This window comes from Chrysochloris asiatica, unplaced genomic scaffold (genome assembly GCF_000296735.1).
Source record: "Chrysochloris asiatica unplaced genomic scaffold, ChrAsi1.0 scaffold00083, whole genome shotgun sequence".
Taxonomy (NCBI): Eukaryota; Metazoa; Chordata; class Mammalia; order Afrosoricida; family Chrysochloridae; genus Chrysochloris; species Chrysochloris asiatica.
In genome coordinates, this window is record NW_006408601.1 from 4,708,980 (window position 1) to 4,735,941 (window position 26,962).

The window sequence follows — 26,962 nt, forward strand, 5'->3', positions numbered from 1 at the left end:
GAGTCAGTTCCAATCCACAGCGACCCTGTATAGGGTTTCTGAGGAGTGCCTGGTGAGCTTGAACTGCTGACATTGTGGTTCAAACCACCTTTGAAGTGCAGTGCATTAACCTGCACTAGGGGAACTACAAAAGCTCTCAAGCAGAGGAAGACCCCTGACTGGCTCCCATGCCCTCAATTCATAAGTGGTAGAACAATGCTTATAACAAACAAAACCAAAATCACTGTCATCAGGTAGATTCTGACTCATAGAGACCCTGTGCAGAGTTCCTGAGACTATACATTTTATGAGAGCAAACAAAGACAACCTTGTCTTTCTCCCTCAGCACTGCTGGTGAGTTTGAACCACTGACCCTGCATTTAGCAGCCCAACGCCTAATCCATAGTGTCACCAGAGCTCTTTGTGCTCATAATAAAAGCACTGATGATCTACCCTTTCTCTGCACTGGTCCGGTTCCATTGACAATAATTGTGCCCAGAGAGGGTTCCCAGGAGGATGGGAGGAGGGCTGAGCAAGGCAAGGTATGTGATGAATAGCTGGAGAAGCAGGGGGTGTTTTGTCTAAGTGAGTGATACTCTGCTATCCCCAAGAATCTGTGTTTTGGGGTCACCAAAGGACAACAGATATAGGATAGTGGAGTTTGAATGGATTATTTTTGTTGTTACCATTGTTGTAAAGTGCTCTTGAGTCAATTCTGACTCATAGTGACCCTGTATAGAGTTTCCAAGGAGCAGCTGGTGAGTTTGAACCGCCAGCCCTGTGGTTCAAACAAATCTTGCAGTCCTGCACATCCGCAGCAGCACACCAATTTTGTTAGGTGCCATCAAGACAGCTTCGACGCATGGATACTCTATGCACAACAGAACAAAACACTGCCTGGTCCTGTGCCATCCTCACAATTGTTGTTACACTTGAGCCCATTGCTGCTGTCACTGTGCCAGTCAGTCTTGCTGGGGGTCTTGTCATGTTTGAGTCCATTGTTGATGCCACTGTGTCAATCTATCTCGGAATGGGCACATTCTTTGCAGTCTGTTAACACTGTAGCTGTCTTTCAAATTTCTTGGCATAGATGAGTGAGCACCTCTAGTGCTTCGTCAGTTATTCTGTTGAAAGATTTCCATTTGCTGTTGTCAATTCCTGAAGTCTTGCTTTGGCCAATGCCTTCAGTGCAGCTTGGACGTCTTCATTGTTTCTTACTCATATGCTACCTCTTGAAATGGTGAAACATTGACTCTTCATTTTCGGTACAGTGTATCTGTGTATAGCTTCCATCTTCTTTGATGCTTTCTACAGCACTCAATATTTTGCCCATTGTTGTTAGATGCCATTGAGTTGGTTCCTATTCATAGCGACCCTCTACACAACAGAACAAAATGCTGCCCAGTCCTCTACCATTCTCACAGTTGCTATGCTTGAGTCTGTTGCAGCTGCCACTGTGTGAATCCATCTGGTTGGGAGTCTCCCTCTTTTTGATTGATCCTCCACTTTACCAAGCGTGATGTCCTTCTCCCGACTGGTCCCTCCTGATAATATGTCTGAAGTATGAGTGATGAAGTCTTGCCATCTTGGCTTCTAAGGAGTATTCTGGTTGTGCGTCTTTCAACACAGATTTGTGTGCTGTTAATGAGTCTTCCTCCAATCCTGATGCCATGGTCTTCTTCATGTAATTCAATTTCTCAGATTATTTATTCAGCATACAGATTGAATAAATCTGTGAAAAAAGACAACTCTGATGTGCAGTTTTCCTGATTCTAAATCAGTGTCTTGTTCTGTTTGAATCACTGATTCTTGGTCTACGTACAGGTTCCTTATGGGTACAATTACGTGTTCTGGAATACCCATTCTTCACAATGTTATCCATGGCTTGTCATGATCCACACAGTCGAAAGCCTTTGTATAGTCAATAAAGCACTGGTAAACATCTTTCTTGTATTCTCTGCTTTCAGCCAAGATTCTTTAGATGTTAGCAATGATATCCCTCACTCTATGCCCTCTTCTGAATCCAGCTTGAATTACTGACAGTTCTCTATCCATGTATTCTTTTTTTTTTCCAGGCCAAAAAAAATAATAATAATATGGAATGCTTCACGAATTTGCGTGTTATCCTTGCACAGGGGCTATGCTAATCTTCTCTGTATCGTTCCAATTTTATTATATGTGCTGCCAAAGCGAGCACTGTTCATGTATTCTTGCAGCCATTTTAAAATTATTGTCAACAAAATTTTACCTGCATGTGATATTAGTGATATTGTTCTATGATTTCTGCATTCCATTGAGTCACCTCTCTTCTCTTTGGAATGGGCACAAATACGGATTCCTTCCAATAAGCTAGCAAGGTAACTGTCTTCCAAATTTCTTGGCATTGATGAGGGACTGCCTCCAGAACTATGTGTTTGTTGAAAGGTTTCAATTTGTATTCTGTCAATTCCTGGAGACTTGTTTCTTGCCAACGCCTTCAATGAAGCTCGAAATTTGTCTTCAGTCCCATCAGTTCTTGATCATATGTTTTCTCTTGAAATGGTTGAACAATTACCTTTTCTTTCTTTCTTTCGTACAGTAACTCTGTATTCCTTTCATCTTCTTATGATGCTATCTTCATCATTTAATATTTTGCCCATAGAATCCTTCAATAGTGTAAGTGGAAGCTTGAATTTTTTCTTCAGTTCTTTAAGTTTGAGTAATGCTTAGTGTGTTCTTCCATTTTGGTTTTCTAACTCCATGCTTCTGCACATTTCATTATAATACTTGACTTTGTCTTCTCAACATGCCCTTTGAAATTTTCTGTTTGGCTCTTTGACTTCCTCATTTTTTCTATTAGCCGTAGCATCTCCATGCTAGAGAGCAAGTTTCAGAGTCTCTTTTGACTTCCATTTGTGTCTTTTCCTTCTTTCTTGTGTTCTTACTGCCCTTTTGCTTTATTCCTCTATGATGTTCTTAATGTCATCCTACAATGCTTCTGGTCATCCATCATTAGTGTCTAATCCGTCAGATCTGTTTTAGAGGTGGTCTTTGAATTCAGGTGGGACATGTTCAAGGTTTTAAACTTATTTAAATTCTAGTGGACTTGTTTTAATTTTCTTCAGCTTCCACTTGAATTGAAGATGAATAATTGATGGTCTGTTCCACAGTCTGTCCCTAGCCTTGCTTTGGCTTTTGATATTGAGATTGTTTACCATCTCTCTGCACAGATGTAATCCATTTGATTCCTGTGTATTCCATCTGGTGAGGTCCATGTGTATAGTCACCTGTTATGTTGTTTAAAAAAGGCATTTGCAATGAGTAAGTCATGGATCTTGCAAAATTCTATCATGTGATCTCCAGCATCATTTCTATCACCAAGGCCATATTTTCCAGCTACTGACTCTTCTTTGTTTCCAAGCGTCACATTCTAATCACCAGTAATTACCAATATTATCTTGATTGCATGTTTGATCAGATTCAGACTGAATAATTTGGTATAATTCTTCAATTTTATTAGCACTGACATTAGTGGTTAGTGTGTTAATTTGAATAATACTGGTATTAACTTGTCTTCCTTATAGGCACTGTAGGATCAGTATTGGACTCCAATCCACAAGGTCGGCAGTTCAAACCCACCAGCTGCTCCTTGGAAACCCTATACAGAGTTGTTATGAGTTGGAACCAACTCGACAGCACTTACCAACAACAACAGATAACATTGCATTTCAGATAGATCTTAAGATGTTCTTTTTGACAATGACTTCCCCATTCCTTTTCAATCTGTTTTTCCTGGCATATTAAATTGTGAGATTCAAAATAGCCAAGACTAGTCCATTCCAGCTCATGAATACCTAGGATATTGATGTCTATGTGTTCCATTTCACTTTTAACAATTTCCAATTTTCCTAAATTCATGTTTTGTACATTCCGTGTTCTTATTATTAATGGATGTTTATAGCTGTTTCTCATTTTGATTTGTGCTCTATCAGAAAATGAAGTTCCTGAAAGCTTTACTCCATTCACATATTCATGGTTAACTCAATTTTAAGAGAGGTAACTCTTCCCCAGTTACATTTTGAGTGCCTTCCAACCTGAGAGGTTATTCTTCCAGAGTTATATATGACAATATTCTGGTGCTATTAATAATGTTTTCATCTTCCAGCACTCTATCAGACAATGTACAATGTCCTGCTACTAGTCATCAGGTTTCCCACTGCTATGCATGATCCACTGCTATTCATGAGGTTTCCAGTGCCTAAACACTCAGAAGTAGTCCAATTCTTCTTCTTCCTAGTCTGTCTTAGTTTGGAAGTTCCACTGAAACCTGTATTATGGGTACCCTGCTGGTATATAAAATACTGTTGGCAAAACTTCTAGCTTCACGGAAACATGCAAACCACTTCAGTACAACAAACTGACAGACATGTGGTGGTGGTAGATTTTACAGCCTTAGGGAATCCTATGGGGCAGTTCTACTCTGTCGCATTGGGCTACTCTAAGTAGAAATTAATTAGATGAAGCCTGTTAACAACAATCCCAATTTCAGAGAACCTTAGCTCTCAAAAAGCACATTTTTAATCAACAGAGTAGGGATTTCAAGCAACATTTTGTCCCTGGTCAGACACTTATCTGTATTGGAAAAGGAGAGTGGGTGGTGGTGAATATTATCTTGGCTGCAGTTGGATGGTAGCTGCCCAGAGTCCACAAGGATTTATGACTTTAAACCCACTGGGAGAAAGCATCCACAATAGCTTAATCTTGGCACTGTGGTTACCATATATTGGAGAAAAAGTGTCTCTTTTCTCATAGAAAGTCATCTGGTACATTTCCATCTTCCTTCAAAGCGTGACTTTTATGATGGTGGCAATTCTTCACAGGGATTTGCTTGACTTGCCTTCTCCCCCGCTTCCCCACCACAACACATTCAAACCTCCATTCCTGCGTCTTCTGAGAATGCCTTGTTTCTGTTACCCAGGATGCATTGCTTTGAGCTTCAAAAAGTAGTTTTCTCAGTATATTCCTCAGGTTCCCAAAGATTTCCTAGGAGAAATGCAAGCATCCATAGTTTTAATGGATCAATTTTCCAGACATTTATTTTCATTTCTAACATTGATCCTCATGGTAGGGAATCCATCAAAGGAAAAGCCTACATTAAAGACTCTTAGGCTTCTAGGATTTCTTTCTCTCTTTTTTTTAATACATATTCCTATTGAGAGATACAGTAGGAATTCTGTATTCTGCTCAATGTGGGGATTTTCTGAATCCAGACATATAGTAGTGTATATGTGTTGTGGGTAGTTATGACAGTTTTCAATTTATTTTAACTTTTTATCTCCATTTATTCTCAAATGGTACATGGTTCTTGAGGAATATTCACCATACAGCAAAACATTGTTTTCCATAGAGCAAAACAGAAAGTGTATTGGTGAAGTTCATCAAACATTAAAAACAGCTTTTTTTTTTTTTCCGGTGGGGGCAGAGAGGGAAGACACATATTGAAATGTAAATGTAAGCTTTTCTTTTCAACTATTTTTCATACTTTTCCATCCATAGGATATTATTAACTGGAAATAAAAGTATTTTTAAAGAGATAAAGACTCTAAAGTTAATTATTCTGATTCTTCTAAATTTAACTGGAGTGATTTTGAGAACAACCAAATATTTCAATCTATGTTGGATAAAATTCATATATAAGTTTTATATGATTTTTTTCATATTTGAAGTAAATTATTTAAGAAAGCAGCTAAAGACTATTTTGTCCAACTCTGGTAGCGTAGTGGTTGCGAATAGGGCTGCAAACCACAAGGTAAGCAGTTCGAAACTACCAGGTGTTCCATGGGAGAAAGATGAGGCTTTCTGCTCCCGTAAAGATTTTCAGCCTCGGAAACCCTGTTCAGACGTGCTATGGGTCGCAACCGACTCGACGGCACTTAACAACAACAACATACTAATTTTTACCTTCTCTTTATAAAAGATAAAATTAATTGCTAGCCATGAGATGATTTAGATATTATAAGTATTATCCTTTTTACTTTTCTGTAAATATATAAAGAAGTTTGGTCATGACAGCTGCTGAAATTGATTGAATCATTTCTGGTTTTTAATTCTCAATTCTTATTTGATTATTCCCTAAAGCTGCAAAGCTAAGTTCAGTACATATGCATAATTATTTACTGAAGGAATACTGTGCTTTTTTTCATATTCCTAGATTTATATTTAATATATAATTTTACATAGTACTTTGAAACATTATAAATTCTGTAAATTAAGGTCATCTTGGTTTTATAATATATAAGAATAAATTGCTTTGTACATTATTTTGATATTAGCAGTTTTTATCAGTTACCCAAAGAAGATGGCTTCCATAATTATGTCGATGAGTTTTAATATTTCTTGAAACATATATCAAAATATATTTTTAATTAAAAATAGTCAGGCTTTTATTAAAAGAAAGCAAATCTAACTTGGCTAATTGGCTTGACTAAAAGGATTGTCTTTGCCAATTATATTTGCCAAAAAGTAGGGTTGATATTTTTCATAAATTAAATAAGCTAAAACTGGCTTCAAGTTTTGATAAAACATATTTGGAACACACAGAAATATTCTATTAAATGTTGTATTGGCAGTGAAATTAATAATATTTTGATTTTTCCGATTCCTTCTAAATAATTTGGATAACCCAAGGTACTCTAAGTAAAAGAGTAAGGGTTATAATTAATAGTCCTTTGATAAGTCTTGGTTAAGCACTTTTGGAAGTCTTCCCAGAAATTGAGAAAATAAATGAATAACTCTATGATTGGGTAACAAATGCTTCTACAAGTCAAGTGGTTTCCAATTCTTTTTTTTTTTTTTTTTTTTTACCAATTTAGAGGAGGGTAAATTAAGAAGAGTTATCAGCTGCCGGTGTTTGATGATCGATTACTACCATCTGATTCCATAACTGAGGAGGCCCTCAAAAAGTTGTCAAACACGGTTACACAAGTGTCTCCCATTCCCACCTGTGGCTTTATGAGAACAGGGGTTTCTTTAAGGATTACATTTAAAATATGAAACCTAGCACTACGTCATATTCATTCATGAGCATATGAATGAATTAGAAAGGAAACATAAAAAAAAAACACCATGATTTCATTATGAGATATATTTATGTGATTTATATTTACCAAAATTTGCAATCTATATTGTTTTGACCAATTGTGCTGATAATAATGATAACCCAAACCAGAAGAAAAAAATTGTTTTTGTCATTTAGAACTTTATAATCACAGGAAATAAAACAAAATGTTACATTTCAATGTATACACATCCTTGTAGTATAGGTGTTAGACTGCTAAGTGTGGGGACTTAAAACCACTGGCTGCTCCTGGTGACAATAATGAGGCTGCCTATCTGCTTCCACAAATATCAGAAACCCTACATAGGGTTAATGTGAGTCAGAGTTGACTTGATGGCAGTGGGTGTATGCATGATGCTGTTGTTAAGCGCTGTTGAGTTGCTTCCGACTCATAGTGACCTCAGAGAGAGTTTCTGAAGAGTGAGTGGTGTAGGTTTGAAGTCCAACCTTGTGGTTAGCAGTCCTGTGTTTACCTTACAGCATGCCATAGTAGGACTCCTTATATATGATAAGGATGATCAATAAGACACTATAAAGCTTAAAAATGTATTACATTAACATAAAATCCTGAGAGAGAATTAGATTTTGCAGGGGAATTAGATATAAATTCAAGGATAAAAAGAAAAGATACATAATTTTCAAATGTTAAAAGGAGATGATTTATGTATTTTTAAATGGATGGTGGGATGGTGGAATGAAATTGCTCAAGTATTTAGATTCCATTGACTACATCAAAAAGGGTGATGTAATGGTTTTATTTTATGGCAATGTTTACAATCTGCTGGAAATTACATCTTTTCCATATTCTTTAAATTTATGATGAAGAAGCTTAACTGTCAAATTAAAACTTTACAAGGCATCATGTATTTTCAAAATTCTTTTAAGGCTAAATGAGAAAAGAAAAGAAAAGCAAAAAGCAACCTAAGCATTTTTAGTTTAGTTTAGTTTTTTTTTTTTTTTAAATCACAGTGACTGAGTGTTGTCCCTGACGCTTGTTAGAGGATGGTTGAGCCCTAAGGCCCCTGTCTTCTAGAGAAGCTTTTCTCCTAGTTTCTATTCTTATCAGTTTGTCCCCCTTCTCATGTGGGTTTCTTTCCTTCTCTAAGTCATAAAGTAAGTGTGACATTATTTGCTGACTCTCAGTGGCTACACCTACCAGGCTTTTGCTTCCCTTTGTTTTCTGACACATCTTTTTGTTTTTCTAACAAACTCTACTAGATTTTGTATTTACCTTACTGAAGAAAATGGAGTCAATTGAGTCAGACCAAAGTCTCAGTTTTTAACAGATCTTATACACATCTGCAACTCATTGTTGGATATTCCCATCCAGGAGATATTTTCCCACCAGACCAGCTTTGATTCAATCTGTTTCTATCATGTCTATCTCTTCTTTAATATGTCCCATCTTTCTCTGCCTTCTTTCAGAATCCTAATGATTTCTCTTCCTTTGGAACACCAATGACCTCTCTCTCTCCACTTCCCAAAACTTTCACCTGGAAACATACCCAATGATCCTTTAAGTGTTGTTTCCTTCTAATCTCTTTAGTCTTTTTCTAGTTTCGCTGTTGCTGTTTAATGTCGAGTTGGTTGTGATTCATAGTGACCCTGTATAGGACTTGAGGAACAACTGTTGGATTTGAACTGTGAACCTTGAGGATAGCAGTCCATGGCTTATCCTACATTAATACTGTTGTTCTTAAGTGCCAATGAGTCAATTCTCACTCATAGTGACCCTGTCTAGAGTTTCCAAAGAGCATCTGATGAGCTTGAACCACCGACCTTGTGGTTCAAACCAACTTTGCTGTCCAGTACCTTAACCCACAGGGTCATACCAGGATATTAATTTATAAAAAAAATGATTCCAACAACAACCATTGTTATTATAACTTATGATATTAAGGGTCAAGGATTTGGCAGGGGCTGGCTGGATGATTCTTTTGTTCCATTTGGCATCAATAGAGTTACTCAGTGATATTCAGTGGGAAGATGGTCTTCAAAGTCCTAGACAGCTTCACTCATGTGTATCGTGTCTTGCAGGGGACAGCTAGATACTGGAGTGTTGATCAGAGCTCCTGAACATGGTATCTACAACATGACAATAAGGGTAATCAGACTTCTTCCATGGCAGGTCAGAGATCCCAAAAGAATGTTGCAAGAGGCCTAGGTGGAAATTTCAACACTTCTTAAGATCTAGCTTTGAAAAAAGTCCTGGAACATCACTCTTGACAAGTGATGACTTCTATTTGTCAAGTAAGTCATGAAGGTCAATCCAGATTCCAGGGGAAGAAGATTAGAATCAAGCTGCCTATGGGAGAGATGGCAAAGATTTTGTGGTCATCTCTAATCTACCACAACCTGTCAATTCTACTTCCAATTCATGTAACCCCTTTACATAGCTGGGCTGTTTTATGTCTGACAATGAACTCCCTCTGCAGTTTTAGGAAGAGACTTCACCAGATTTTCCTGGCTTCTTCTGAAGACAGTTACCTTTCCTCTTCTAATAGATTTCACTGGGCCACAGTCACTCTTTCTATAGACAAAATTAGATCCTGCTTTTCTAATTCCCTCTTTAGAGCACTTAATCTATGTGCATCTCCTTAATCCTTGTTTATGCCTTTCTTCAGGTCTTTAAGATTTTTTTTTTTTTCCTTTCATATCTGCCTAGTCTTTAAAGAAAGTGTTTCTGTCATTCAGCCTCATCGATCTATCTTCCTTTTTACATCTTCTTTCTTCTCATGATTTTGGAAACCTCTCCAATTCCTTTTTGATTTTCTGGATAAACTTGATTTTCAGAGACTGTGCTCATTTGAAGCAGACACCAAAGTAGAAAGTGCCTGTGAAGGCTAAAAGGGAGGAAACAGGAGTAGGCATGGGGAGCCATGCTGCAGGTCTTAACATCAGAGAGACAAAATGGGGAAGAAAAAAGAACTGAGTAGGAAGAGACTCAGATTGAAGTGCATACAACTCTAACAGAGTTTTAGTCAGGCGGATGGGGAATTTTCAAGCCAAAATTATCCCTTAGAAATATCCCTGCCTCACAGCTGTGGTCTTGCACTATCACTCCTCCTGAGATGATCTCAGTTGAGATTAGTTTGGGGGAAGTATGGTCTGGGTCATTCTGGGCCCACCCAAAACACAATGGTGGGCACAAAGTGGCAAGAGAAGGAGAGTTTGTAGATGGCACTAGGAAGCCAGGTGGTGAATCACTATCCTATAGAGAGTTGCTAAAGATGCTGGATAGTGACCTTGCTTGAATAGTCCAGTTGCGGTCCTATTTATATTGGAGGAGATGTATTCACTGATCTTTGAAAACAAAGAGTCAGGCTCCAATCCTGCCCTATAGCACATGTGTGTCCTTGGCCAGGTTTCTGTGTCTCCATTTTCTCACAAGTGAAATGATCTCATATGTTCACAAATGTATGCTTGTGGCAAGATTGCTTACAAGTTTTTCTTTGTCAGAGCTCTGATTCACTGAGACATATCTGAGGTGTAATTACTGTATATATGTGTATAGAAATTAACATGAAATTATTCTCCAACATAAATGGTTTAATATTAGCAGTTGATTGCAAAAGACATTGGGTTTGAATTGTTTAATGTAATGCTAATTTGCTTCAAGTGCAAACACTAATCAGGAACATTAGGTAATTATCATTTTAAGTGCAGGACCCCAATATATGAAATCTGCATTTCCATATGAGTATTAGTATCTTATGAGTACGTGGTTAGGGTAATGCTGGGGAAGGGTTCTAAGAAGCCTGTTCATTACAGATATTTGAAGTGACAAATCTTGGTGGTTAATGTTACCTTTTCTTGAATCCCCTAAAAAAGATATCAAATCTCAGAGAATAATTTTTGTGTTTCATGTAGTTGGATTAAATACATACATGCACTGTATAGAGGGTTAGCACACGAGGGTAAGTGAAATTGTATTGCCAGGGTTCCACTTCATACATACCAACCAACCTACTGCTATCAGTTCTGACTCTTAGAGACTCTATGTAGGGTTTCTGAGACTGTAAATCTCTACAGGAGCAGACAGCCCCGTTTTTCTCCTCTAAACTTGAACCACTGACCTTGCAGTTAGCAGCCCAAGACCTAACCCACAGCACCACCAGGATATGCACAGGTTTATTCCAAATATAACATGTTTAAATGTGTCTCTGTGATCAGAGGATGGCTGCAGAGAAGTTCTCTCAGTAATATACTTATCTTTGTCTCATTGTTGTTAAGTGCCATCTAGTTGCATGGTGGGTTTGAACTATCAACCTTGCAATTAGCAGTCCAGTGTTTATCCTACAGTGCCACACAAGGTCCTGTTTAAACAGTGACTTCTGAGGGAATCTGTCGGGCTACTTAAATTCAAGACAGGGAGGTCCGCTCAGAAGATTATGGAGACCTTTATTTTTGTGTGTGGGGGGAGGGGATTCCAAAGGGTTAATCTTGATAGATTCTCTTGAAGGGCACAGGAAAATTACTGGGGCTTATTATGAAGAACTTATAAGGAAACTGAAGTCTGCATTGGCAAGAAAAAGGCCAGGGTAATGAATGGCACGAAGAAATTTTTCCATGACAACAATGCACCTGCTCATTCAAGGGTAGCAAGAGCTGTCCTAGGAGACATTCACCGGGAAACCTTACCCCATCCACACTACAGCTCTGATCTTGCCCTTTCAGACTTCCTTTTGTTCACCAAATTCAAACAATATTTAAAAGGAACACCAAGACTACCATTTTGGTGTGACACTGTTTGAAAAGTGCAGAATTCTTTGGGGTAAGGGCTAGAGAGATGCAAACACAACCTAGATAGAGGAATATGTTGAGAAGCAATAGCTTCTCATTTGGGTATTTTTATTTAGTAAAGGTTCCTACGATTTTGCAGAAATACTTTGACTTAACTTCATACTGTGTGTGTGAAGAATTCCATGTGCTTGAATAAAAAGAGTCATTGCAATCATTTTGAAAATTGGACAATAGAGGCTTAGGGAGTTTATTTCAATTGCTAGAGTTCAATTGCATAACAGCTGCTGATAATTTGATTTCTGTGTGACCAGTACGAAGCTTCCTAAGACCTTTACATATATTGGTAACCGGAAGACATAGCTAAAATTACCTTGAGAGATGCTGTTATTTCACTATTTACAGATAATGGAAACTGGGGTACAGAAAGCTAATTGCTTAAGTTACTTGTTTTAAGGCACACAGACGTGGCAGAGCCAGGATTTGAACGACACAATCTGGATCCAGAGTCCATACTTTTATTAACCAGTGTTGATACAAGTAATTCATTCCAATTCCACTCACTATGTTCCTACTTTTATTATCAATGGTGCTGTTGCTGTTCTTAAGTGCCATCAATTGGTTCCGACTCATAGCGACCCTCTATAGGGTTTCTGAGGAGCAGCTGGTGAGTTTGAACCACTGACCTTGTGGTTCAAACTGACCTTATGGTTGAGTGCTTCTCCTTCAGTGCCACATCAGAAGTCCATTTTATCATCAATAGTGTGTTAAAAAGAAAGCTGGACTAGAACTCAGATCTCCTGATTTTCTTTTTAGGGCATTTTCCATATTCCAGGGTTACTTAAAATTAAAGTATTTTAAATGATTTTTAATGAACATGGCCAATGAAACGGTTCAGGTGTATACTCAGAGAACGCAGCTCTGGAAATCTTACTTTCTTGCCTGAAGCTCTCAAAGGCAGATTTTCTCAACCTCTATCTCTAGGTCTACCAGGAGAAATTGCAGCTACTGGCATTAATTAGCAGGTAGGAATCATTTGTAATTAATGAACCACATGTTCCAGTGAAAATGGCTGATTACGAAGTGGTTTCAAGATTCATGAAAAGCTTTTTCCCAGAAATAAGCCAAACTCTTCCAAGAATAACAGTTATATTTTATTTGCTAATGAACCTGGCATTGGCTCTGCTGGACCTCCCTGGGTCCTGTGTTCAGTCATTCCCAGTCATTTTTACTACCAGTCAGTCCTTAGATTCCTCAGCCTTCATCAGCACAGCATTCGTTACTGAGTTACTCGTTCTTTGACAAGATTCCCACTGTTGCTATTTAGCTTGGCTCTACAACAAGCTCCAATGTCCTCCAATTAGTAACCTACTGTAGACTGTTCTCCTGACTAAACCCTTGAACCCGTTAGCCCAACTGAAATTCACCATTGGCTAATGACCATCTAAAATGAGCAAATTCTTTGGTTATATATGTAGCAACTCACTTGCTTTCAACCTGATGGATTGTTTAACTGATGGTTTCTGTTCTCATTAGGAGTCACTAGCACAATAAAATGATATTTGCTGAACCCATCAATGTTGAGAACTGATCTTTCAATTGACTGGAGCTTGGAAAATGTCTTATCGGTGCCTCAGGCCTTTAAAATTGTCCCATATCTCTGAAAGGTAGTCCTTACCTCATCCTGACTCATGTCTTTCCATGGGGGAGTAGCCCACTGCTCTCCTACAGTGGACCTGGGGATGGGGCACAGTTATAGTTTCCAGGGGCCATTAGGCACATGGGCTCACCTGTATTCCTCAACACAAGATGAGCAGAGGGTGTCTGGGGGTGAATAACCAGCAGACCTATGCTCTTTCTTTTTAGGCACTGGTAAGGAAAATTGATGCTTCCGACAATCTCTACACCACGGAGTCCACCACAGGGAACCTTTTCAGCCTGACACAGGAAGGTGCACCTTTGTGCCGCATAATAGCCAAGGTGAGCTTCATGGTTAGGGGGCAAAATGGGGAGAATGAAAGGAAGCTTATTCAATGAAAACAGTTGGCTCAAGAGGTCTGTGATGGCTTCAGCATTAGTTTTCTGTGTGATCTTGGAAGAGTCACTTCTCTTTTGGGTCTTGGTGTCTCCATTTATAATAGGTAACTTCTTCTTGTTGAGTGCCATTGAGTCAGTTCCGATTCATAGTAACCCTTTATAGGATTTCCAAGGAGCAGCTGACCTTGTGGTTAGCAGTCTAGTGCTTATCCTATAAAACCACACCAGTAGTCTAATAGGTAACTTTGTTGTTACTAAATGCTTCGAGTTGGTCTGACACATAGCAACCCTGTATAGGATTCCCTATGAGTAGCTGGTGAGCTTGAACTGCTGACCTTGAGGTTCGAGTCGATTTTGCAGTCTAGCGCATTAACCCCCAGTGCCACACCAGGAGTCCAATAGGTGACTAGGCCCCTCTGATTTAACTTCCCACTTGAGACAAAAAGCTAATGTCCCCAGAGTCTCAATTAGTTTTACTGATAAATATCAACCCTTTTCCCCCATCTCCGAGGATCTCTGGTGGTGCTGTGGGTTAAGCATTTGGCTGCTAACCAAAAGTTTGACAGTTCCAACCCACCAAACCACTCCATAGGTGTACAATGAGGCTATGTCTGCTTCTGTAAAGATTTATAGTGTTGAAAACTCTAAGGAGCAATTCTATGCTGTCCTATAGGGTTTTGCTGTAAGTCAGAATCAACTGGATGCATATTTGTCTTCTTAGCAGCTTTGATGTTCCTGATGTATATTGGTTGATGTAAGAAATATAAAGAGCAGTTAGGCATGTAGCATTTTAGATGAGTAACTTCATGTTGCCCCTGCCACCATGGATGCAGGATATATAATGTCTTCTGTTTCATTTTCACTTGAGAATGGCCATCGTCACTGAGAATGGAACTGATGATGTCATTAGAAACAATGTTATGTCCTTGAATAGACTTCTGGTGCCAGTCATGTGAAGATGCTCCAGCTCGGTGGTTGCCAGGCAGGAATCACAGTTTCTAAGGGATTTTGTGGAAAACATAGATACATGTGCAAACTCAAGAGTTTCTGAGGTCCTGGGAATCTATATTTTAACAAGCTCCACACACAATTCTGAGGCAGGACACACCAATCTAAGCCTCTAAGGAAATCTAAAAGAATAGGGCAAATATTTATTAACTCTGGTGAGAGGGAAAGTGAATTGTATCTAATATCAGTAGCTAATATTTGAGTGCCACTGTGCATCCTGCTAAGTTATTTCTGTTAAATCACATCACAGTCCTATGAAGTGGTGGTGGTTGTGTGCCATCTAGTCATTTCCGACTCATAGTGACCCTCTAGACGGTTTCTGAGGCTGTACATCTTTAAAAAGAACAGGAAGCCTCATCTTTATCCTACAGAGCAACAGGTAGATTCGAACTGCTGATCTTGTGGTTAGAAGCCCAGATGATAATCCACTATGCTAACAGGGCTTCTCACAAAGTAAATTCTAGGAAATTCCCATTTATAGCTGAGAAAATAGTTTGAGACCCTTACCCTAGGTCATACTGCTTATAAGGAGTAGATTCAGAATTAGAACCCATATCTCTTTAGTTTAAATTTGGAAACCCTATACAAGGTTGCAATGGGTTGGAATTGACAATGGAAAATAACAGCAACAACAACAAAGTCTCAAATTGTAACTTCTGGTCCAACTCTCAGATCCAAGTGTGATTCAGAGGTTCTCAGCCTCAAAAACACATTAGAATCACTAGGGAGCTTTGCGCATTTTTCTGATTGTGATTTAATTGCTCTGGAGTGGCTCTTATGGTAGGTATTTCATCTTTCTGGGGGATTCTCACATGCTGCTTGGGATTAGGGCCCTTGTACTTATGACATGACTGAGGAGAAGGGGACAGAGAGGGTGGCATCCATTCTATGACTCAATCATTCAGCATGGGCAGGAGGATTTTTGCAGAAACTGCTCCAACGCCTGGGCCACAACTGGTTTAATATTAGTTTAATAATTAGTTCCGAATAGAAATCCGTTGGATTCCTTTGGGACTGAGATCCATTTTTCCTTTTAAAGTGAGTTCTGAACATAGGCTGGGTTGGACTCCAGGTGTGGATCTGAGGGGAGAAGGGCCAGGGACCTCTGGGGACTGGGGTGTTGTAGGTTTGGGAAAGAAAAGACCTTAGATATGTCCTTGAAAGGAAAATTTGCTGGCCATAGGAGCTGTTTATGTCTGTTCCAGGGCCTGGGTTCCATGTGCTTGATATAGACGTTCCTTCGGTCTGTTGCATGTGTTTCCATTCCAGGAAAGCAGAGGGGACGTACATTTGAGTCTAAACACAAGATGCTGTTTGGTCTCCTGAAGAGTTAATATTTCTGGGGACTCAAATTTACCTTTTAAATATTTATTGTTGTTAAGTGCTGTCGAATGGATTCTGACTCATAGCAACCCTTTATAGGGTTTCTGAGGACTGACCTTTCCATTAGCAGTCCAATGCTTATCCTTCAGCACCACATTTGGGCATTGTTGTTAAGTGTTGTCGAGTTGAGTCGGTTCCAACTCATATCAATCCTGTATAGGGTTTCCGAGGAGCGGCTGGTGGGCTTGAACCACCAACCTTGTGACTCAAACTGACCTTGCGGTCTAGTGCTTATCCTACAGCACCATACCAGGGCATTAAGTCCTCCTTTACGATCCAAGAAGTTTGACCTACAAGATAGTTAAAAGATTTCCCAAATCTATGATGTTACTCAACTTTGCTGGTATTTTTACAGGAAAAGCAAGGATGTAATTTTAGCTTTAATCTATTCCATTTTTAAATAATAGGTGAGTTATTTCCATATTTATGATCACACCCTCCATTTATCTCTACAAGACCCTTACCTGCTCTGCTATCTCCTTAGCTGCTCTACTAGCCCCTGTCTGTCCCCTCCGTGTCCTCCCAGAACTTCAGCTCTCTAGAACCATGAACAACAGCTGTTTACAGGTCAAAGGCTACCCGAGGGTATGCATGTGTCTCTCTGAATAATAATTTTCTTATTGGTTTCTTCCAGGGCTTCAGATGGGTTCATTTCACTTCAGTACCCTCATGAGAATGTGCATTTCCACCCTAGAAATCTTGGTGTCTTTCTGTGAGGCAGGCCCTGTGCTGTGTACCTTACACACAGTTTCTGTATCTTGTCTTCATGCAGCCCGCTGAGATGGGTATCAGTAATGCTGTTTACAGATAAGGAAACCATGACTTAGTGGGGTTAAGTAACTTGAGCAGCTGACACTTGAAACCAGATTTGTCTAGCTCTGTATGCAAGGCTCTTTCCATCTCACCAACGCAATTAGCTAAGAAACAATGTACTGCCCTTTCCAGGTGAAACCCCTGTTTCTATAAATCTGCCTCCCTCTTAATCAGTGATTCCTTTGTCTCTGATCAATTTGCCTGCTTTAGCTGTGAGTCTGGTGAAGGCCTTCACTGGTAATCAGTGTCTGGAGTAGAATAGAAATTGATGAAATCTGAGATTTCTAAAGCTGGGAATGATCGACTTTGATGATGATGATGGTAGTGATGACTGTTCTACTATTGTTATTGTTAGGTGCCTTTGAGTTGGTACCAAATCATAGTGACCCTATACACAACAGAACAAAACACTGCCCAATCCTATGCCACCTCACAGTCATGGCTCCTCCTGAGCCTATTGCTGCGGCCACTGTGCCAAACCATCTTGTTGGGGTTTTCCGGTTTTTTTCTGTCTCACAGCTAGCCTGTATTTTGTGTGTGTGTGTGTGTGTGTTTAATGTTTTATTGAAATTTTTGTGATAGTTTACATGGGAGAACATTAGCTTTACATTCATAATATCATGGTTACAGTCCTCTCCATGCATCATCAACCAACCAAAGTGTATACTCGACAAGCCTGCCCCCCAGTCGTCAGCACACAGCCCCTCTCCCTCTCTGGGTCTAGAGTCCCCAGCCACTCCATCCCTCCATGTCATCATCTCTGCCTCCATCTCTGATGTTCAGCTTTTCTGGGTAGGGGCCTGCTCTCCGCTCTTCTCCCTTGATGGCCCCAGGGACCTCCACTCCTAGACTGAAAAGTTAATCACTCCCCTCCTTTTGCTACAAAATGTCTATCTTTACATTTCCAACCCTCACAATCAGTCCTGATGACAATTATTCACTATTGTATCACAAGAGACCTATCCACATCTCCTTTCATCAGCCCCGCCCAGACAGATTAGATACTACTCAGTGGAGAGTCTACCTTCCTCCATGCCCTCTGGATCTAGGTTCCCTCTTAAAAGCTTGTAAGCCAGTCACTTCTTGCCTTTGGGTAGCCAATATCCAAGTTGCCCATCCCTGTCTACTCTGTGTATGGAGGGAGTGGGGATGATCCTCGCTGTAAAGGTTTGTTCCCTCTTTAGAGCTACTGCATCCATAGGTGTAGGTCAAGTTCATTAAATTGTATCAGATTACTCTTTTTTCCCTCTTATTTCTTCTTCTAGTTGAGCTCTGATCATCCAGTTATTGAAGCCAGGTCAAGTGGGTATTATGTGCAAGTGTGGGTGTTCTTGTGCATATGCCCTCTCTTCTTATCAGTTGGATGCTTCACTCTCCACTCTAGTCCTCTGTGGCTATGTCACTGATTCTGGGCACAATAGGCCCCAGGTCTTGCCACACTACTGGCCAACCAGGTCTCCACCTGGGTTCACAGTATTGAACATTGTAGGGCTTAGCTCACAGCTTCATTGCTGTTTTTCCCTCACTTCCCCTTATCGGTGACTAATGTGGTCACCAATCAGAGTGTGTATTCCTGTTGAGTCTTAGTCTTAGAAGGGGGTTTGCCCTGAGGGGACCTGACCACTTGCCTTGATGTCTCCTGGGTGAGCAACTTTCTTGTTCTTGTAGTAATCAGTCGGACTGCCTATATTGTTTTGCATTTTCCCTGTCAGTCTTTCTTTCAAGAAGTATCTTCTGTTCTTCTAGCCAATACAGGCTGGTCTGCTTGTCCTTTCAAGTGGAAATTTCCCAACTCTGAAGATTCTGGATGCGGTTCAGGATTCCACCTATGGTCTTATGTAATGCTGAGGCTCCGTAGGAAACCTCCTTCAGTGGGTATGTTGTAGTCCCATTTTAGGTATTCCAATCAGTTATAGGCAGAAGATGGATTTATAAGCTTGCTATGGTGATATTTCTGGCTATTCCTTTGGTTTTCCTCTATTTCACAGACCCTCCACTTTATCAAGTGTAATATCCTTCTCCAGGGACTGTTCCTTCCTGGTAATATGTCTGAAGTATGAGAGATGAAGTCTGGCTATCCTGGCTTCTAATGAGCATTCTGGCTGTACTTTCTTCCAATACAGATTTGTTTGTTTTTTTGGCAGTTCATGGCACTTTTAATATTCTCCTCCAACACCATAACTCAAATGCATGTTCTACTACTACTAGTAGTAATAAAATAGCAACAGGTATTGATAATAGCACTAACTATGTGCCAGACACTGTTCTGAGAGCTTTATAATTAGTAATTCATTCACATCTCATGACAGTCCTCTAAAATAGATGTTATGATTATACCCTTTTTACAGGAGGGGGAATGGAGACACAAAAGTTCACACAGCTAGTAAGTAACAAAGCTAGAATTTGAACCTACCTGTTTGGCAGAAAGCCTATGCCCATGACTACTAATTTAAATTGCCTCTCAGTCATTCCTCCTACTTCCCCTCCCCCTCTTCCTCATCTTTGTCTTTCTGCCCAATCTACCTCCTTCCTCATTTACAAGATTATCTTAAAGACTGGTGGTTGTATCTCCATGGTGTCCTATACTCCATATACTAATAGAAACACATATAGGATTTGGATCAGAAAGGCCTGACAATTGTTTTTGAAAAGTTATAACCTTGAAAACCCTAGGGAGCAGTTCTACACTGTATATATGGGTTGTGGCACTTTAGGATCAGCACTGGACTGCTGCTAACTCCAAAGTCAGTAGTTTGAACTGACAAGATGTACTTTGGAAACACTATACAAGGTTGCTGAGTCAGTCAGAACTGACTCAATGGCATTAACAACAGCATGAGTTGAAATCAACTTGAGAATAACTTATTTGGTTTCTTTGGTTTGGTTTGTATGTGTCAAGCACTATACTAAGGTTTCTGTCCTCTTGGCAGCTTGAATTTCTCTGAAGGTCAAGGAAAAACCAGTCCTCCCTATGCTAGTCAGCATAGCACTTAAACTCCCCTGTGCTTCCTCCAAATTTCCTCCACCCCTTGTTGTTAAGTGCTGTTGAATCCGTTCCGACTCATAGTGACCTTATACAGGGTTTCCGAGGAGCAGCTAGTGGGTTTGAACTGCCGACCTTGTGGTTCACAGTCTAGTGCTGAGTCTGCAGCACCACACCAGCAGGCATCTACCTCTACCCTTGTTGTTGTTGTTGTTAAGTGCCATCGAGTCAGTTCCGACCCATAGTGACCCTGTACAGGGTTTCCGAGGGTGTAAATCCTTACAGGAGTAGAAAGCCTCATCTTTCTCCTGCGGAGCAGCTGGTAGTTTCAAACTGCTGATCTTAAGGTTCGAAGCCTGATTTGTAACCACTACGCTACCAGAGCTCCTTTACCCTAGCACTTGTTATTTCTCCACCACTAGCCTCCACACCATACAAGTGGCCTCCCAAGTTAAATGGCTTATCCCAAATCTGTCTGAATAATTCATACTGTTATATAGCTGGGCTCAGAGCCCAGAGCTTTCTATAAAATTAAACAAATCCTAGCCAACACAGGGTGATTCTGCAAGCTCGGGTGATTTCCAGCTCTTCTCTGGGATGTATGCTGTCTCTCCTGGTCCTGAAGGGGGACCCCACAGTGGTCTATGGGGTCCTCACTTCCACTTTGCCTTCCTTCCTTCCTCTCTCCCCTCCCACATATCTCAGCCCCGGGGACACTTTCCTTAAAGGCATGAAACACTCTTCTAATCAGGAAATCTTCAATATCCTCACCCTCACTTTTTTTGCCTACAATTGGAGGATAAACCTTGCAGATAATAACACAATAATGCTCTGAATAAATCTGGGGTGTGCCATTCCTACCCCATTGTAGCCAAAATTAATCAGCAGCTGAGTCAGAATTTGGACCAGAATCTGCTTAGTTTGGGTTCAGGGTATTCCCCTTCCTACTAGATAAAAATGCTAAGAAGGCCATTTTCACAAACTTGGGAAAGGATATAATGAAAATCCATTGCAAATGCACACGGAGGCTTAAATATAGTTGTGCTGGGCTCAGTGCCTCCCAGGCCAGAGGGCACAAGAGTCCTGGCTCTCAGCCTCAAGTTCTTTGGCCCCATTTCTTCCTCATCTGCTCCTGTTGTAAATGTCTGTATCTCTAGCTATACTTAAACCTATATTTATATCATCAAATGTATCACAATCTATATAAATATCTAGCTATATCTTTCTGTCTGTCTAAACAATGAGGAAGGATCAGTAGTTGGAAAATATGGGCTTGGTGATAGAAATGATGCTGGAGACCACATGATAGAATTTTGCCAGATCACTGACTTATTCATTTGCAAGACCACTGACTTATTCATTTTTAAACAACATAAAAGACTATTATACACATGAACCTCACTAGATGGGATGCATAGAAATAAAAATGACTACATCTATGGGCAGAGAAAGTGGAAAAGCTCCGTATCATCATTCAAAATAAGGCCAGGGGAAGACTGTGGGAACGGACCACTAATTGTTCATATGCAAGTTCAGGCTGAAGCTGAAGCTGAAGAAAATTAAAGCAAGTCCCTGAGAACCAATATATATATGACCATGAACATATCTCACCTGAATTTAGAGATGATCTTAAGAACAGATTTGAAGTATGATGAGACCAGAGAGTTATGGGATGATATCAAGAACAGGAAAGAAACAAAAGGATATTAAGAAGACAAGAAAGAAAGAAAAGACCAAAATGGATGTCAGAACAGACTCTGAAATTTGCTTTCCAGTGTAGATATGCTAAGGCAAATAGAAGAAATTATGAGGTAAAATTACAATGTGACAAAAGGGAAACACAGAGGAACAGAGATCCAGGTGGTGGGAAGTTCAGGTAGATTACTGGATAAACTAGACTGTTTTAAATGGAGGGAAGAACTAATGGAATATAAGGTAACCACAGTGGGGTTGGGGTGGGGGGTTTACTTTGGGTGTCGGGGAGGGCAATACAAGAAGGGGGAGGAGGCAGAAGAACAAGATAGATAGGGGAACACTGAGACAGGTTTGCAAAGGCCTAGTGGGACAGAGGTAATCAGTGATGCATACTCAATCTTGGAACAACAGAGCTCTGGGATAGAGGGATCTACGTATAGCTTGAAGAGGGTAAATAATACTAAAATCCTTGACTGCCTTATGAATATTAGTTTCCCTTGCCTACTATTGTAAAATAGACACTTGAGTGGGATAGAAAGGAATGTTGGGAAACATGATTAGAGAAAACTTGTAAGCCCGCCTTCAGCCTATAACTGATTGGAATACCTAAAAGGGGTTCTACAACTTGCCCAGTGAAATAGACCTCATGCAATGCCTTTACAGAGTATAGGACTTTAGGTAGAATCCTGAGTCCCATCCATAACTTTGTGAGGTGAGACATTCCCACTAGAAAGGACAAGCAGACTGGAACAGCTACAGTGACAGAAGATACATCTTCATGATGAACCTGACCTATACTCAGAACGGTAGTTACTCTAAATACCAAAGAGGGAAAGAGTCTTCAAATCAAGTATCAATACTATTCTCTCTGTACACAGGGTAGATAGGGACGGGCAACTTAGACATTGGCTACCTAAAATGCAGGGACAATAGAGGCTCAAAGTGACTGGCTTACAAGGTTTCAAGAGGGAGTTTAGTTTAAGAGTATGGGGGGAAAGAAACAGTCCCCACTGGATGGCTGTCATCTTGTCTGGATGGGTCTGGTGAAAAGAGATGGGGATAAGATTCGTAAGATTCAATAGTGAATAACTGTTATCATGACTAATCGTGACTGTCACAATTGTAAAGGTAGAAGTTTTGTAACAAAAAAAGGGGAGTGGTTAATCTTACAGTCCAGAAACAGAGGACCCTAGCACCATCAAGAGAGGAATGCACAAGCAGAATGCGGGACCTTATCCAGAGAAGCAGCAGCGCCAGAGATGGGGGCATGGAGAGGGGGAGTAGCTGAGGACTCTAGATTCATCAACTAAGAAGAGAAGGACTAAGAGCTGGTGGCCGGGAGCTGACTTGCAGAATGTGCCCCTTGGAGATGTAATTTATTATATATGCCTGAGTGGTTTTTTGTTTGTTTGTTTGTTTTTTAAAAAAGCTAAAGTGGTTAGAGAGAAATACTGTTAACTGATGGTACATGGAAGGGATTATAATCAATGTAATGAAACAAGCTATATGATTTGTTGAATGTAAAACTGATGATATGCCCTGTAAACTTTCACTCAATCCACAATAAAACCTTAAAAAAAAACAAAAACAAAGAAGGAGATGGTGATAAGATTCTTATGATTCAATAGTGAGAAATTGTTATCATGACTAATTACTACCGTCACATTTGTAAAGGTAGAAATTGTAACAAAAACAGGGGAGTAGTTAATCTTATAGTTCAGAAACAGAGGACCCTAGGATCATCAAGGGAGAAGAGCACAAGTGGAATGCAGGACCTTATCCAGAGAAGCAGCAACACCAGAGATGGAGGCAGAGATGGGGACATGGAGAGAGGGAGCAGGTGAGGACTCTAGATTCATGGAAAGAGAGGGACTAAGAGCTGGTGGCCAGGAGGCAGACTTGCAGAATATGCCCTTTGGTGGTGTAAATCATTATATATGTCTGAATGTTTTCTGTTGTTGTTTTTTTTTTAACAAAAGAGCTAAAGTGAATAAAGAGAGATACTGTTAACTGATGGCACATGGAGGGGATTATAATCATTGTAATGAAACAAAGTATATCATTTTTTTAAATGTAAAACTGATGCTCTGCCCTGTAAATTTTCACTCAATTCACAATAAAAACTTGAAAAAAAAACAACCAAAAAACAAAAAAGAGATGGAAGGAATACACAGACTCACTATTTCAAAAAGAAATGGTCAATGTTCAACCATTTCAAGACTTAGCGTATGTTCAGGAGCCAATAACTAATAGTACTGAAGGAAGAAGTCCAAGGTACACTGAAGGCATTGACAAAGAACACTGCTCCAGGAATTGATGGGATGCAAAAAGAAATCTTTCAACAAATTGATGCCGCACTGGAGGCGCTCACTCATCTAAGAAATTTAGATAGCCAAGAAATTTAGATAGCTACCTGGACAACTAATTAGAAGAGATCCATATTTATGTCCATTCCAAAGAGAGATGACCCAATAGAATGTGGAAATCATCTGTAATATCATCAAAAATGTTAAAGTTTTGCTGAAGATAATTTTAAAATGGCTGTAACAGTACCATGACAGGGAATTGCCAGAGGTTCAAACCGGATTCAGAAGACAACATGGAACTAGTTACTTTAGTGAGCTTTATTTCTGCCACTTTTGGGCACCCTGCCAGCCCTTAAGGGAAGAGGGCAAAGGGGAAAACAAGGCAAACCAGATGGGATATTCCCAACTTCTCCCTCTCAGGATGCTAAAGCTACTATTGCCAGAAGTTTTCTGGGCACCACTGTGAATAACCTTTGTGATCTGTTCCTCAATTTGCTCCCCAACCTCAGTTTGCTCCTCAGTGGCTCCAGGGGTTATATAGAATTAATTTGTGTCATTAGCAGATACCTGGAGCCTAAGCTCCTCACTCTGATTCTGGTAGGGCAGTCTCCACAAGAAACAGGTGTTTCCAACTCTTGCAAAAGAACCAGTTCCCATTTCCACTTAGGAGCTGGGCTGATCATTCCTAAAGGTTGTTTTTAACATGGGAGTCAAGGAGCTGTGGTAATCTAGTGGTTACAAGTCTGGCTGCTAACCTCCAGGTCAGCAGTTCAAAACTACTAGCTGTTTCGTGGAAGAAAGATAAGGCTTTCTGTTCCTGTAAAGATTTACAGCCTTGGAAAACCAATACAGGGCTGCTGTGAGTCACACTGACTCCAAAGCACACCACCACCACCAAGGAATGAAAACAAAGGTGATGTGGATAAAGGGTAAATTTTTCCAGCCATCTCGGTTTCCATTTCCTATATGATGTTGTTGTTGTTTCTGTTAAGTGCCACTGAGTCAATTCTGACCCATAGCGACCCTGTATAGGGTTTTCAAGGAACGGCTGGTGAGCTTGAAACACCGACCTTGCAGTTCAAACAGCTTTGCAGTCTGGTGCATTAACCCACAGTGCCACACCAAACACAGTACTGATATAAACCAAATTCCTTGTTGTCAGTCTCACTTGGTGATTGGGTGGTTCTCATGAGTGTGTGGTTCTTGGGGCAGGTGAGAGCCAGCACTGGGCATTTGTCTTCAGTGCCCTGTTTCCCTGTTTGTTTCCTATGACTCCAGACTTGCACCACACTTGACTGCTGAGAGGGAGTTGCTATGGTGACTATGTGTTCTGTTGGATGCTGTTGACCCCTGGCCCTAGTAAATAGGTCTACCTTGGCCCCTGGCCACTAAGCCCCAGAAGCATTTGGGGAAGAATATCCCCAGCTGGGACTATAAAGGGTAATAAAACTTATGGAGCAAGCATTTTACTACAGCATGCATGGAAGCATATGATCATGTAAGCATGCGTGTAGATGTGTACTGTATGTATTGAAAGGCAGAGTACCAAGCGTGTCAGCTGAGTAGGTGATGCTGATTATTCTTGGCTCTGTTAAGTGTCAAGTTTCTTTTTCTTGGCAGGAGGGTGGAGTTGTAGCACTCTTCAAGGTTTGCCGGCAGGACAGTTTCCGATGCTTGTACCCCCAGGCGCTCCGCACACTGGCCTCCATCTGCTGCGTGGAAGAGGGTGTCCACCAGCTGGAGAAGGTAATGATACAGCAGTATGGGCAGGGGCTGGGGGTCCTGAATTAGGATAGCAAGTAGGAGAAGACCACATTGAGGCCATCTGGGCACATTGAGCAAGTCCCCCAAGTGCCTCCTTTCCCCAGTCATCAGTCTTAGAGGGGGCTGCTGGGACCCTGATGGTGTGAGCTGGTGAAGAGGTGAAGGGCTCTAAGAAGCTGGAACAGGAGAGGCAGGACCCAAAGGGGCACTCAGTCCTTCCTGGATGGGGTGACCAGCAGAGATAGGTAAGTCAGGGTGTCCAGTGGGTGGAACACAACAGAAGACACGCAAGTCCGGTGGGGTGTGGCAGGACTCCAATAGAAGGAAGAGATCCCGCTCCTTTGGGAGATAGACCAGGCAGGAATAGGGTGGGAATTGGATGCCCAGGGAAGCCAAGGAGGGCCTCCTTCTCAACTAAGAACTAGAGGACTTAGATAAGGGAAATGGAAGCCCACATCTAAGAGTCTGGCCTCAATGTGGCATGGGGATGGGTGGATTTGGGTTACATAAGGAATGTAGTGGTCTGATTGGAGTTAGTGCCTCAGGTCAAGCCCTATCTAATTCCAGTCTCTCCTTCCAGATCTGATTGCATTCAATACACAGACTCTCATGAAACACCTGTCTTAAGTATCTAGTGCTACTTAACAGCACTACCACAGTGAATGGCTCTAATAACCAGAAGTGTATTATCTCACTTTACGTCCAGATTCAGGGTACTAGCTGTTGGGGAAAGCTTTCTGTGTGTCAGCTCTGGGGGAAGGTCCATGTTTCCTTTCTTCATCTGTAGGGCTCGTTTTCCTTAGAATCTCCATATACCTTGGAATTCATCTTCTCCAGGATCTCAGAGCTTCACAATGCAGGAACTCCAGGTCCAAACGACATACTCCACTCCTGGCTTTTTTCTCTTGGTGGTAGTCGGTCCCGCTTTCTGCTCAGTCTCTCTCCTTTTATTTCTTGAAAGATAAAGGTGTTACATGCCATACCCTTGGCAATCTCCCTAAATTAAATCAGGGTGGTAGTGGGATTAAATAGTAAGAACTCATAGCAGCCCTGTACAAGATTTTTAAAGAGCAGCTGGTAGTGGTTATGTGCCGTGGAGTCGGTTCCGACCCATAGCAGCCCTATACAGGGTTTCGAGGCTGTAAATCTTTACGGGAG

At 40.6% G+C, this 26,962-nt stretch overlaps 1 protein-coding gene across 1 annotated transcript in view; it reads left to right on the forward strand.

Annotated features, from left to right (window-relative positions):
* INSC (inscuteable homolog (Drosophila)) overlaps positions 1 to 26,962 on the forward strand; it is a 206,064-nt gene that overhangs the window by 89,715 nt on the left and 89,387 nt on the right. Inside the window, exons 6-7 of the mRNA XM_006865783.1 lie at positions 13,682 to 13,795; positions 25,661 to 25,786. Coding sequence (XP_006865845.1) covers positions 13,682 to 13,795; positions 25,661 to 25,786 — 240 coding nt within the window. The remainder of the gene's footprint in view (positions 1 to 13,681; positions 13,796 to 25,660; positions 25,787 to 26,962) is intronic.